Raw genomic sequence first — 15,700 nt, 5'->3', positions numbered from 1 at the left:
TCTGTGAACTACAAATCATTCATAATAGTCAAAGTGGATACAGTTACAAGATACGTATTTGCATTCCAATGACCTGTCACATAAGTTTTTCCTATGGCAAATTTTTTGACAACCAATGTCTTCATCAAATTTCCTTAAATTCTCCATGAAGGTCCAGAGAAAAGGGAAGCCATGAGAGAAACTTGCTTCATTGTGGGAATAATTGAAGCATCATTATTTATTTATAACAATTAAAGGGCTATTTTGTACTTGGGGATTTGACAACACCCAAGACATATTATATCCTTCCTAAGACATTTAGATACACAAAGCTAAGAAATCCTGGGAACAGTGATCTGTGTTTCTCCTAAGTTCTATTTCAGAAAAGGCTATTTTATTCACTTTTAGCAGCAAACAAGCACAGAGAACTGTCTTCTGAAGAAATTTCACCAGAAATCCAAGATCTACTCAGGCAGAAAATATTTCATCACGATATACTGTTTGTTAGAGTTTCACGAAAGGTGAAATCACTTTTAAAAATTACAATGTGGGGCTTCCCTGGTGGCGCAGTGGCCGACAGTTCGCCTGCCGATGCAGGAGACACGGGTTCGTGCCCCCATCCGGGAGGATCCCACATGCCGCGGAGCAGCTGGGCCCGTGAGCCATGGCCGCTGGGCCTGCGCGTCCGGAGCCTGTGCTCCGCAGCGGGAGAGTCCACAACACTGAGAGGCCCGCGTACCGAAAAAAAAAAAATTACAATGTGGTTTGATATAACCATGAGGATAAGGTTCAATGGTTAAGTGAGTTACCATCTATTCAGAAAGGTGCTGTTGGCAGAGGCACTGTCATAACATGCACTTTCCAAATAGGATACAGTCTTCAAGAGACTTATGTGGCTTTGTAAGCAAGCATTAGTGATGCTTCCCACTACAATTCAAAACAGATGCCTAAATACTGTTTTTGAAAATGATACAAGTTTTTCTTTTCTTTTTTTCTTTTAACATCTTTATTGGAGTATAATTGCTTTACAATGCTGTGTTAGTTTCTGCTGTATAACAAAGTGAATCAGCTCTATGTATGTGTATATATATATATATATATATATATATATATATATATATATATATCTCCCCATAATTCGACCCTCTTGCGTCTCCCTCCCACCCACCCTATCCCACCCCTCTAGGTAGACACAAAGCACCTAGCTGATCTCCCTGTGCTATGCAGCTGCTTCCCACTAGCTATCTATTTTACATTTGGTAGTGTATATAAGTCCATACCACTCTCTCACTTCGTCCCAGCTTACCCTTCCCCCTCCCCGTGTCCTCAACTCCATTCTCTACGTCTGCGCCTTTATTGTTGACCTGCCCCTAGGTTCTTCATAACCGTTTTTCTTTTTTTTTTTTTTTAGATTCCATATATATGTTTTAGCATACGGTATTTGTTTTTCTCTTTCTGACTTACTTCACTCTCTATGACAGACTCTAGGTCCATCCACCTCACTACAAATAACTCAATCTCGTTTCCTTTTATGGCTGAGTAATATTCCATTGTATATATGTGCCATTATCCATTCATCTGTTGATAGACATTTAGGTTGCTTCCATGTCCTAGTTATTGAGCTGCAGTGAATATTGTGGTACATGACTCTTTTTGAATTATGGTTTTTCTATTTTTAGTTTTTTAAGGAACCTCCATACTGTTCTCCATAGTGGATGTATCAATTCACATTACCATCAAAAGTGCAGGAGGCTTCCCTTTTCTCCACACCCTCTCCAGCATTTGTTGTTTGTAGGTTTTCTGATGAGGCCCATTCTAACAGGTGTGAGGTGATACCTCATTGTAGTTTTGATTTGCATTTCTCTAATGATTAGTGATGTTGAGCATCCTTTCATGTGTTTGTTGGCAATCTGTATATCTTCTTGGAGAAATGTCTATTTAGGTCTTCTGCCCGTTTCTGGATTGGGTTTTTTGTTTTTTTGACATTGAGCTGCATGAGCTGCTTGTAAAGTTTGGAGATTAATCCTTTGTCAGTTGCTTCATTTGTAAATATTTTCTCCCATTCTGAGGGTTGTCTTTTCGTCTTGTTTATGGTTTCCTTTGCTGTGCAAAAGCTTTTAAGTTTCACTAGGTCCCATCTGTTTATTTTTGTTTTTATTTCCATTTCTCTAGGAGGTGGGTCAAAAAGGATCTTGCTGTGATTTATATCATAGTGTTCTGCTTATGTTTTCCTCTAACAGTTTTATAGTGTCTGGCCTTACACTTAGGTCTTTAATCCATTTTGAGTTTATTTTTGTGTATGGTGTTACGGAGTGTTCTAATTTCATTCTTTTACTTGTAGCTGTCTAGTTTTCCCAGCACCACTTATTGAAGAAGCTGTCTTTTTTCCATGGTATATTCTTGCCTCCTTTATCAAAAATAAGGTGACCATATGTGCGTGGGTTTATCTCTGGGCTTTCTATCCTGTTCCATTGATCTAAATTTCTGTTTTTGTGCCAGTACCATACTGTCTTGATTACTTCAGCATAGTCTGAAGTCAGGGAGTCTGATTCCTCCAGCTCCGTTTTTCTTTCTCAAGATCACTTTGGCTATTTGGGGTCTTTTATGTTTCCATACAAATTGTGAAATTTTTTGTTCTAGTTCTGTGAAAAATGCCATTGGTACTTTGATAGGGATTGCACTGAATCTGTACATTGCTTTGGGTAGTATAGTCATTTTCACAATGTTCATTCTTCCAATCCAAAAACATGGTATATCTCTCCATCTGTTGGTATCATCTTTAATTTCTTTCATCAGCATCTTATAGTTTTCTGCATACAGGTGTTAGGTTTATTCCTAGGTATTTTATTTTTTTTGTTGCCATCGTAAATGGGAGTGTTTCCTTAATTTCTCTTTCACATTGTTCATCATTAGTGTATAGGAATGCAAGAGTTTTCTGTGCATTAATTTTGTATCCTGCTACTTTACCAAATTCATTGATTAGCTCTGGTAATTTTCTGGTAGCATCTTTATGTATAGTATCAAGTCATCTGTCAACAGCGACAGTTTTACTTGTTTTCCAATTTGGATTCTTTTTATTTCTTTTTCTTCTCTGATTGCTGTGGCTAAAACTTCCAAAACTATGTTGAATAAGAGTGGTGAGAGTGGGCAACCTTGTCTTTTTCCTGATCTTAGTGGAAATGGTTTCAGTTTTTCACCATTGAGGACGATGTTGGCTGTGGGTTTGTCATATATGGCCTTTATTATGTTGAGGTAAGCTCCCTCTATGCCTACTTTCTGGAGGGTTTTTATCATAAATGGTGTTGAAATCTGTTGAAAGCTTTCTCTGCATCTGTTGAGATGATCATATGGTTTGTATCCTTCAACTTGTTAATATGGTGTATCACATTGATTGATTTGCATGTATTAAAGAATCCTTGCATTTCTGGGATATGACCCGCTTGACCATGGTGTAGGATCCTTTAAATGTACTGCTGGATTCTGTTTGCCATTACTTTGCTGAGGATTTTTGCATCTATGTTCATCAGTGATATTGGCCTGTAATTTTCTTTCTTTGTGACATCCTTGTCTGGTTTTGGTATCAGGGTGATGGTGGACTTGTAGAATGAGTGTGGGAGTAATCCTCCCTCTGCTATATTTTGGAAGAGTTTGAGAAGGATAGGTGTTAGCTCTTCTCTAAATGTTTGATAGAATTCACCTGTGTAGCCATCTGGTCCTGGGCTTTTGTTTGTTGGAAGATTTTTAATCACAATCTCAATTTCAGTGCTTGTGATTGGTCTGTTTATATTTTCTATTTCTTCCTGGTTCAGTCTCGAAAGGCAGTGCTTTTCTAAGAATTTGTCCATTTCTTCCAGGTTGTCTATTTTATTGGTATAGAGTTGCTTGTAGTAATCTCTCACGATCTTTTGTATTTCTGCAGTGTCAGTTGTTACTTCTCCTTTTTCATTTATAATTCTATTTATTTGAGTCTTCTCCCTCTTTTTCTTGATGATTCTGGCTAATGGTTTATCACTTTTTTTTATCTTCTCAAGAACCAGCTTTTAGTTTTATTGATCTTTGCTATGGTTTCCTTCATTTCTTTTTCATTTATTTCTGATCTGATCTTTATGATTTCTTTCCTTCTGCTAACTTTGGGTTTTTTTTTCTTCTCCTTTCTTTAATTGCTTTAGGTGTAATATGAGGTTGTTTATTTGAGATTTTTCTTGTTTCTTGAGGTAGGACTGTATTGCTATAAACTTCCTTCTTAGAACTGCTTTTGCTGCTTCCCATCGGTTTTGGGTCATCGTGTTTTCATTGTCATTTTTTTCTAGGTGTTTTTTAATTTCCTCTTTGATTTCCTCAGGGATCTCTTGGTTATTTAGTAGTGTATTGTTTAGCCTCCATGTGTTTGTATTTTTTACAGATATTTTCCTGTAATTGACATCTAGTCTCATAGCATTGTGGTCAGAAAGATACTTGATACAATTTCAATTTTCTTAAATTTACCAAGGTTTGATTTGTGACCCAGGATATGATCTATCTTGGAGGATGTTCCATGAGCACTTGAGAAGAAAGTGTATTCTGTTGTTTTTGGATGGAATGTTCAATAAATATCAATTAAGTCCATCTTGTTTAATGTATCATGTAATGCTTGTGTTTACTCATTTATTTTTATTTGGATGATCTGTCCATTGTGAAAGTGGGGTGTTAAAGCCCCCTACTATGATTGTGTTACTGTTGGTTTCCCCTTTTATGGCTGTTAGCATTTGCCTTATGTATTGAGGTGCTCTTATGTTGGGTGCATAAATATTTACAATTGTTATATCTTTTTCTTGGATTGATCCCTTCCAAAGAAGTGTCCTTCTTTGTCTCTTGTAATAGTGTTTATTTTAAGGTCTATTTTGTCTGATATGAGAATTGCTACTCAAGCTTTCTTTTGATTTCCATTTGCATGGAATATCTTTTTCCATCCCCTCACTTTCAGCCTATACGTGTCCCTAGGTCTGAAGTGGGTCTCTTGTAGACAGCATATATATGGGTCTTGTTTTGGTATCCATTCAGCCAGTCTATGTCTTTTGGTTGGAGAATTTAATTCATTTACATTCAAGGTAATTATCGATATGTATGTTCCTATTACCATTTTCTTAATTGTTTTGGGTTTGTTATTGTAGGCCTTTTCCTTCTCTTGTGTTTCCTGCCTAGAGAAGTTCCTTTAGCATTTGTTATAAAGCTGGTTTGGTGGTGCTGAATTCTCCTAGTTTTGCTTGTCTGTAAATGTTTTAATTCCTCCGTTGAATCTGAATGAGATCTTTGCTGGGTAGAGTAATCTTTGTTGTAGGTTTTTCCCTTTCATTACTTTAAATATGTCCTGCCACTCCCTTCTGGCTTGCCGAGTTTCTGCTGAATGATCAGCTGACAACCTTATGGGGATTCCCTTGTATGTTATTTGTTGTTTTTTCCCTTGCTGCATTTAATATTTTTTCTTTGTATTTAATTTTTGATAGTTTGATTAATATGTGTCTTGCTGTGTTTCTCCTTGGATTTATCCTGTATGGGACTCTCTGTGCTTCCTGGATTTGAATAAGTATTTCCTTTCCCATATTAGGGAAGTTTGCAAGTATAATCTCTTCAAATATTTTCTCAGCCCCTTTCTTTTTCTCCTCTTCTTCTGGGACCCCTATAATTCGAATGTTGGTGCATTTAATGTTGTCCCAGAGGTCTCTAAGGCTGTCCTCAATTCTTTTCATTCTTTTTTCTTTATTCTGCTCTGCAGTAGTTATTTCCACTATTTTATCTTCCAGGTCACTTTCTGTTCTTCTGTCTCCATTATTCTGCAATTGATTCCTTCTAGAGAATTTTTAATTTCATTTATTGTGTTATTCATCAGTGTTTGTTTGCTCTTTAGTTCTTCTAGGTCCTTGTTAAACGTTTCTTGTATTTTCTCCATTCTATTTCCAAGATTTTGGATCATCTTTACTATCATTACTCTAATTCTTTTTCAGGTAGACTGCCTACTTCCTCTTCATTTGTTTGGCCTAGTGGGGTTTTTATGTTGCTCCTTCATCTGCTGTGTGTTTCTCTGTCTTCTCATTTTGCTTAACTTATTGTGTTTGGGGTCTCCTTTTCGCAGGCTGCCAGTTCATAGTTCCCATTGTTTTTGGTGTCTGCCCCCAGTGGCTAAGGTTCGTTCAGTGGGTTGTGTAGGCTTCCTGGTGCAGGGTACTAGTGTCTTTGTTCAGGTGGATGAGGCTGGATCTTGTCTTTCTGGTGGTCAGGCCACGTTCAGTGGTATGTATTGGGGTGTCTGTGACCTTATTATGATTTTAGGCAGCCTCTCTGCTAATGAGTGGGGTTGTGTTCCTGTCTTGCTAGTTGTTTGGCATAGGGTGTCCAGCACTGTAGCTTGCTGGTTGTTGAGTGGAGCTGGGTCTTAGTGTTGAGATGGAGATCTCTGGGAGAGCTTTCTCCATTTGATATTACATGGAGCCGGGAGGTCTCTGCTGGACCAATGTCCTAAACTTGGCCCTCCCACCTCAGAGGCACAGGCCTGACACCCAGCCAGACCACAAAGACACTGTCAGCTACACGGCTCAGAGGAAAAGGGACAAAGAAAGAAAGAAAGAAAGATATAATATAAAATAAAATAAAGTTATTAAAATAAAAAAGTAAAAATAATTATTAAAAAGAAAAAATTAAAAAGAAAAGAAAAAAGAAAGAAAGAAGAGAGCAACCAAACTAAAAAACAAATCCATCAATGATAACGAGAGCTAAAAACTATACTTAAAAAAAAAAAAGAAAAAAAATTGGACAGAGAGAACCCTAGGACAAATGGTAAAAGCAAAGCTATACAGACAAAATCACACAAGGAAGCATATATATACACATTCACAAAAAGAGAAAAAGCAAAAAAATACATATGTTGTTGCTCCCAAAGTCTACCGCCTCAATTTTGGGGTGATTCGTTGTCTATTCAGGTATTCCACAGATGCAGGGTTCACCAAGTTGATTGTGGAGATTTAATCCTCTGTTCCTGAGGCTGCTGGGAGAGATTTCTCTTTCTCTTCTTTGTTCGCACAGCTCCTGGGGTTCAGTTTTGGATTTGGCCCCGCCTCTGCGTGTAGGTCACCTGAGGGCATCTGTTCTTTGCTCAGACAGGACAGGGTTAAAATAGTAGCTGATTAGGGGGCTCTGGCTCACTCAGGCTTGGGGGAGGGAGAGGTACAGAACACAGGGCGAGCTTGCTGCATCAGAGGCCAGCATGACGTTGCAACAGCCTGAGGCGCACCGTGTGTTTGCCTGGGGAAGTTGTTCCTGTATCACGGGACCCTGGCAGTGGTGGGCCACACAGGCTCCTGGGAGGGGAGGTGTGGATAGTGACCTGTGCTCACACACAGGCTTCTTGGTGGCTGCAGCAGTAGCCTTAGCGTTTCATGCCCATCTCTGGGGTCTGTGATGATAGCTGCGGCTCGCGTCCATCTCTGGAGCTGATTTAGGTGTTGCTCTGAATCCCCTCTCCTTGCACACCCCGAAACAATGGTCTCTTGCCTCTTAGGCAGTTCCAGACATTTTCCCGGACTCGCTCCCGGCTAGCTATTGAGCAGTAGCCCCCTTCAGGCTGTGTTCCTGCAGCCAACCCCAGGCCTCTCCTTGGGATCCACCAAAGCCGGAGCCTCAGCTCCCAGCCCGCAGCTGCCCCAGCGGGTGAGAAGACGAGCCTCTCGGGCTGATGAGTGGTGGTCAGCACCGATCTTCTGTGCAGGAATCTCTCCGCTTTGTCTTCCACACCCCTGTTGCTGCGCTCTCCTCCGCGGATCCAAATCTTCCCCCCTCCACCACCCGCAGTCTCCGCCTGCAAAGGGGCTTCCTAGTGTGTGGAAACCTTTCCTCCTTCACAGCTCCTTCCCATTGGTGCAGGTCCCATACCTATTCTTTTGTTTCTGTTTTTCATTTTTTCTTTTGCCCTGCCCAGGTAGGTGGGGAGTTTCATGCCTTTGGGGAAGTCTGAGGTCTTCTACCAGCGTTCAGTAGGTGTTCTGTAGGAGTTGTTCCACATGTGGATGTATTTCTGATGTATCTGTGGGGAGGAAGGTGATCTCCACATCTTACTCTTCCGCCATCTTGAAGGTCTCCAAAATGATACAAGTTCTTAAATACCAACATAAAAAGTCTATGTAAAGGTGCCAGATACTTATGTGGTAAGAAAAGCCAAAGAATTTGTGCAAAAACATGTTTCTTACTGCCTTCTATCTAAATAAACACTGCTGAACAGTTTATAAAGACTAAAAAATTCCATCCATGAAACCTACATATTTTATGTAGACTTTCATGAAAAAACAACCTGAATGTGATATCAGAGTCCACCTCTGAGAAACAAAAACACTAACTGGAGAAGATATCTGCACCTCTATGTTCACTGCAGCATTATTCACAATAGCCAAGATGTGGAAATAACCTAAGTGTCTGTTGACAGATGAATAGAAAAACAAGTGTGGTTTAAAATGTTACTCTGCCATAAAAAGAATGAAATCTTGCCATTTGTGACAACGTGGATCGAAATTGATGGCATTATGCTAGGTGAAAAAACGTCATACAGAGTAAGACAAGTATTTTATGCACTCACTTATATGTGTAATATAAAGAAACAAAAACAAAATGAAAAACCACATTCACTATCAGATGTGGAGAGGGAGAATTAAATGAAGGCAATCAAAAGGTACAAACTTCCAGTTATGAGATACTAAGTACTAGGGATGTAACATACACCCCCATAGTTTTGGGATGTACTACAGTTACATTGCTGTATGATATATATGAAAGCTATTAAGAGAATAAATTCTAAGAGTTCTCATTAGAAGGAAAAAATTTTTTTTCTTTCTTTTTATTGTATCTATATGAGATGACAGATGTTAACTAAACTTATTGCAATAATCATTTCACTATATATGTCAAACCATTATGTTGTGTACCTTAAATTTATACAGTAATGTATGTCAATTATATCTCAATAAAACTGGGGAAGAAAAGAGTCTACATTTAAGACAGCCTTCAAAAGGAAAATAAGAAAACAGTCATTTTTTTCTGAGTAATATGAGAAATTACAGAGAGGTGTGACTCTAAATGACCTCATCACTTCAGGAAAAAAAATTTTTTTTTCAAATGCAATTTCCACACTGGATGATCAGCATCAAGGCTAAAAGAAACTCTTTATAGTTATTTATATGGAAGCAACATCTTTGGAGAACACAGTTTTATGCAAGTGAAGATTAGCTTTTGCAATCAGTTACGAATTCATTTCATTGTACGTGTTGCAGTGGATATAGTTAAGATTTTCAGTTCATCTTGACAAATATTTACTGAGGTTACCCGGTACTGTGATATGCCTAGAGAGACATGACATATGAAGGAGAAACAGAACCTTGAAAGGAATGTGTGGTAATGAATACAAATATGGGAGACTGGATTAAGCACTGGTTAAAGAGTTTTAGAAGTGAATAAACTGAGTTTGAAGCATGATGTTTGAAATGTTAACCTGTCATACAACTTGTGTTACCTAATAATAACTTGTAAATGCAAATACTGAGCTCACAAAATGGCAAGGATTAGAGATACACATCTGGGATTGTTTGCACAGATTAATTAAAACCAAATGAATGAATGAGATGGCCAAAGAATACATAAAAATAAGAGGACCATGCAGAGAACCTCAGGAAACACCTACATCATGGGGAGGAGAAAGCCAGGCTACTGAAGGAAACTGAGAGAGAACTGCTAGAGACAGAGGAAAATTATGTGCCTTGTGGCTGAAGCAACAGGTAGGGTGATTCTAAAACGCCAAATGAGGCAAAGAGGATATGGAGGCATTTCAGTGGTTAAAGGATTTTGGATTTTCTTGGCATGGGAACACTGAAGACCTTGGCGAAATCAGCAGTATAGCAGAGGTGGCAGTAGGTGAAGGTACAGGCCTAGTTTCATCTGCTAGCGTAAGGTTTCTAAACCAAGAATTCAGTGGAGGATGAAATGGAAGAATAAAGTATATACTAATATAATTGATAAAGAAACGTCCTGGAGATGGCAGGAAAGCATATATGGCTCCATGTGTTTATGAAGCGGTCACAGTATTTGTTTTAGTTGAGAGAACACTCATGCTTAAAATTTCCCATCCCTTCATTCATCTCATTACCTTATTTCACCACAATATATGCCAGGAATAGTTCTAGGTGCTTTACATATATTAACCCATTTGTTCCTCACAACAATCCTATAAAGTAATTTATCTTAACTCCATTTTACAGATGTAGAAACTGAAGCATGAAACACCTCAGAGTCAGACACATGTAAACACTGGAGTTTTTCTGATTTCAATATCATGCCCGTAGCAAGTACGCTCTTTTACTACACATTAAGCTAGTTTGAGCTCAAATACTTACCTGTTCCGAGAAACAGAACATGGTATCTACCATCGGCAGCATTCACTCGATCCACAGCTATTTTTGTGTACTTATAGTCAGTGCCTGTACGAACAATCAAAGGCCTTCTGTGGATTGGGTAGATGGAATTGTACATGAGAGGGTGGTTCCGAATAAAAGTGACAACATCGTCTGGGAACTCCTTGGTGGTTCGCATATTGGGTGTAAATGCTCCTCCTGGGCACTAAAAAAAAAATTTTAAAGGACTAAGTTAATACAATAGTGGCTTTATTTTAATAATAATCAGAAGACCTCTATTTTTCAAAATACTTAGAAGCTCAAGCTGTTTTAAGTGTATTTGCTACCGAGTGAGGAGAAAACTGCATGACTATGCATAGTACTATCTGTAGAAAATAAGGTGTATAATTTGATCATTTAAATAGGCTAAGTCCACTTATCCTGCACTGTTTGTTTTCAGAGAGGAGCTGACACCATTTGGTATACGGTATAAATTTTCACCCTTCTCATCCATCACTTTTCTGTTCCTTATTCTGCGCCAGGTCCAGTGTTGTTATAAAAAAAACCCTTGTGGATATAATCTAATGCTGCTACTGGCTAAAATAAATTAGATTATTGTTATCAAATTCAATCAGAACTCTAACCTGCGAGAGTTTTATTCTATCTGATCCCCTCTCCCAAAAGAGGGCTCTCCGAAGTTGGAGCTTGGATTGGATATGGTAAACCAGACCTTATAATTTCCCTCTGGAAAACACTCCAGTGATTTCCATTACTCTCAGAATAAAATCCCAACAGCTTAGCCTGGCTATAAGCCCCTGAATGTCTGGCCTGCATCTGCATCTACCCCTCCCATAGTTCTTGCCCTTCCTGAGTCCCAAGCCAGCTCCTGCTCTAGGACCTTGGCACTTGCTCCGCGGTTTTCTCTGTTGCCTCATTCAGTTCTCAGTTCAACAGTTACTTCCTTAAAGGTGATGACACATACAAAAATAGCTCCCCATCACCATCTCCACTCTCCATCTCCTTAGTTTGCTTTATTTTTCATCACAGCTCTATTTACCTGTGTGTAATATATTTGTTGCTTATATCTTTATTGTCTGTTTCTTCCTCTACAATGTAAGCTGTGAATTAGTCTTAACTGGGTAAATTTTGTTCATGATTTCACCCTCAGACCTATAATAAAGCTGAAGAATATTAAATATTCCACAAAGAGTAGTTGAATGAGTGAATTACTCTGTTATATCTGGCATCCAATTTTGGTGCAGGGGCTGTATGAAACAGGCGCCTCAGTTCTGGGGAGGAGAGGAAAGATTCAGAGCATCAAGTTTAAAGGGGCAGAGAGAAAGCAATTATGAGATCTAAAAATGACTGCTGGACAGTTTCAGCAGTTCTGGAAAGGAAGCATGACAAGGGCTTCTGAGAAGAGGATTCCATTTACAGAGCATCTGAGGCCAAACTCATGGGTAGGCTGGGAGGTGCTGAAGCTTGGAACTTAAAACACACTCACTAATAGGAGCTGAGTGTTAAGTTATATGAGCAACATATAAGCTTTTAACACATACAAACATTATTTGTCTAACCCTATTAAATACTGTCAATACCTCTACTTTCAAAAAAAAAATACTTGGTCATTTTTTTTAAAACAAAAGCACTACTGTTCTAGATTTCATTTATCCTCTTTAGAGAGGTACAAAGTGAAAGGAAAGCAACAAAGCAAACTTCCTGTTCAATAGCAATGGGTACAGCATCTGTGGTGAACAGCAAGATGTAATGGGGACAGTAATAAAAGGAAAATTATACCTCATTCGACAGTGGCAATGAACATTTATTTCTAGTTGACTGCTCCTATGCAGGAATATAAGCCTAGTGTGGCCATATTCCAACAGAAGATAGAAATGTGGAATTTTATGTGAAATCTGCCAAAATTTTAATGTTGACTCAATGAAAAAAAAAGAAAAACAACTTTAGGGACCAAACAAAACATGGCAATTTCTGGGTTAAATCCATGCAACAGCTGACCTACAATGTCACTGCCTCTGGGCCAGTGTTGCCAGGCAGTCCTACATTTGCAAATAAGACTCAGCAGATTATGAATGTGCTCTCACTCATTTGAACTGTATCATCCTGAATGCAATTTTTAGTCTAACTTTGACCAGTTAACATTACTAGAATTTTTTTCTAGGACAAGTAAATATAGTTCTCTTTTTGTAGAAAGGCATAAGGAGCAATTAAATGACTTCACTGAAGAGAGATAATGAGACAAGTAATAAAACTAAGCTTCTCATTCATTATCCCATTAACTAGACTTTCATCTGGGGTTCACATGCTTTTCTTTTAGGAAGAAGTATTATATTTATGCATGTTTATAAATTGCTTACACTAAAAGACCAAATGAGGACAAAAAATTCCATGTGAGGGTATTCTAAACTTATGGGTGTGTACCATACTTCTGAGAAGTGTAGTATTATGGGTTTTTTCTACCCTCATTCCTCACACAAAGTGGAAAACGGGAAATACATTGCTCACTGAATGAAAACATGGAAAGAACAAATGCATGGGCAATTTAAATAGTTCCAGTCCTTCGTAAAACACCACTAATGATGGTCTGCTAAGCTGAGATATCTCCTTAAATATTTGCAAGTATTCTCATTTGTAAGTTCCAGAAAGATCCAAAGTTAGCATATATTACTAGGCAATTTATACAATTTCCAGTTAGCAATTATTTTCATGAGTGATAAGCTTATTAAATTGTAAGTGCCTAGTTTCTGGGTTTTACTTAATGGTAGTTGAAATTTAGATAAAAATTATGTTCAGTTGCTCAAAACCATAGTCATTAAATATGTAACCCAAATAAATCAACTCAAATCAATTATTTTATATTCATTCAAATGTTCTCCATTTGGGACTTTTGTTTTATATTCACAATAAACTTTACTTAGAAATAAGTGTCTCCTAGTAAAAGTTTGTTTTCAAAATTACAGAAGAATTCTTTTTGACAATAATTAATTTTTCCATTGATTCATGGCATAAAGCTTGTAGATAAGACACAGAATGAGTGACAGTGATGGTGACAAGAACAAAAATTGATTACCCTTTGCAGACTTTCCATCTGGAACTGTGAGTTTGCTCAGTATAAAACTGCCAAGTATAAATAAGATGTGATTAACGTATCCCTCACCTTGTGATATATGAAAGCCTCTGTACGGAAACCTCAAGATAATATAACACCCACGTGCTACCATAAAATAAAGCCTTTGTCCATTAATTGGGCTGTTGTCTCATTCTTAAGAAGGATAATTTTGCTCTACAAATAGTCATTAAGTAATTTTGGTTAAACTTCTCCTTTAAGTGTTTGTTTTTCTCCAGTTCTAGCTTCTGTTTATCAAGTGGTGATAAGCACTCCTTTTTTGAGTAAAGACATTTTAAGTGTTTTGATTACTAAAGTGTTAAGTGAAATACAGGAACAATAAGAATGCCATGTTAAGGAAGTATGCCAAATTTCCTTGCTATTCTCAGGTATTCTTGAGCATCTGCTCCTAATCCACTCACCCATTTATACTAGTCTTCAGCATTAATATATTCACATATTAATTCATATGTCAATTCTTTGGACAGCTTTTATTCAAAATGCTTTTTGATGTGCCCAGTTGGGGACTTAAGAGTCGGGAGCTACCACTGTCTTCTAGACACAAGTGTTCTAGTAAGGAAGATGGACATATTCAAAGTAAAATAACAACTGATACATATAATTATAATTTAATATAAATATAAAATAAATAACAGAATTTGGCTCATGATCAATAAGAGCCAATATTTTTAAAATGAATTTAGAATAGTAGAGAACTTAAGGCTGCCAGAATTAGTGAAGAGGTTTAGAGATTAAAAAAAATAAAAAGAGTTTGGAATATTTAGGGAACTATAAATCCTGGGGCAATCCTGAATCACAGAGCACAAAGTGAAAGAAAGAGGTAGGAGTTGAGGCTAAAGACAGATAACAGAAAATAAATGCAAAACTATTCACAGAAGGAGTGACAGGCATGTTTCAAAAGAAGCTTGACCTAACACTTGAAGGACAAGTGGTATATGGATAAATAAATGGACATAAATAAATGATATTCTAGAATCGGGGCTAGTTTCTAGCATTGGTCTTTGAAACTTGTGTTCGGAGAGAAATTGATCTTACGTTTAAACCCTTGGTAATCTAGGCCTTTTATTTAAAGCCCAAAGAATTACAAAGTTGAAGACTTGTATTTATGCACCAGCTGGCCCTCATCTTCCTTGTATTTATCCTCCACGACTTAAAAGAGCTCTTTGTTCCAGTCCTACTAGCCCATGCAGAGCTTCTAGGATTCACTTATTAATTTCTGTCTTTGCTTTGTAATGTATGCAGTAACCTTTGCCTGAAACATCCCTCCTTACTTATCCAAATTATCCACATCAACTGTCCTTCAGGCCCAGCTCAATCTCACATATTTTTATATGCCTTTCCAAACAGGGCTGTCCCATGTCGACCTCCTTTTTCTCTAGACTTCAATAATATTTATTGTCTGCTTTATTCATATGTCTTGAATAATTATGTGAAACAATATGTAATTAACTTTTCATGCCTATATGCCTCACGTGTTCAATTTTATTGTAAACTTTGCTATGTTTTAAAATGTCTATGAGGAATAAAAATGCTTCTAATGTAAGAACAACCAAAAGATGCTTTGAACATGATCCATATAATTAGTGGTCCCAAGAAAAAGGGAAACCTTTTTGCTGGCACTTTTGTCAGGATCATGAATTTTCTGTGTTCTTTTGCTGCACCAGGTTGTAGACCTGTTCAAAGCAGGGTGATTGAAGCAGATGGTTCTGGTCCAGTTATAAACAGATGTTAAAACTGAAGACTTTTGTGAGGTTCTGCTTTAACAGTATAGTATAAGCAAACACAATCTTCTACAGAAGCTTAAACATGTTGTATCAGAATAATGTAATATGTTAGCTCAGCCACAGAGAGAATCTGCAGTCCTTGGCTGCCCTTTGCAACATACCAAAGGTGTCTTGTTTCTTCCACAAACTTGTATTACTTATGGAAAAACATTATGACACAATTGGCAGGCTTCTTCCTACTGACTTGGGCTTGCTAGTTGGGAGTTTGCTAACACAGCTATCAATGCTGCTTTAAAAGAAGCACCTAACAGGAACATTAGAATGAGGGTATAGGATTTCTGCCAGTGTCATTTCTTTAAGAATCCAGCCATATATTTATGAAGTTGACCTTGCAACTGGACTACTGTATAGGGAAATAAAGTATGGCGATCATAGTTGATCCTACCTTG

At 37.8% G+C, this 15,700-nt stretch overlaps 1 protein-coding gene across 2 annotated transcripts in view; it reads right to left on the bottom strand.

Annotated features, from left to right (window-relative positions):
• SEMA3C (semaphorin 3C) overlaps window positions 1-15,700 on the bottom strand; it is a 186,654-nt gene that overhangs the window by 47,876 nt on the left and 123,078 nt on the right. For both annotated transcript variants that reach the window (XM_082661526.1, XM_082661525.1), the window contains one exon: window positions 10,386-10,608. In XM_082661526.1, the coding sequence (XP_082517652.1) occupies window positions 10,386-10,608 (223 nt within the window). The remainder of the gene's footprint in view (window positions 1-10,385; window positions 10,609-15,700) is intronic.

The sequence above is a fragment of the Grampus griseus genome (assembly GCF_964374135.1).
Source record: "Grampus griseus genome assembly, chromosome: 9".
In the NCBI taxonomy this organism is placed as follows: Eukaryota; Metazoa; Chordata; class Mammalia; order Artiodactyla; family Delphinidae; genus Grampus; species Grampus griseus.
This window is presented reverse-complemented; position numbering and strand designations above follow the sequence as displayed.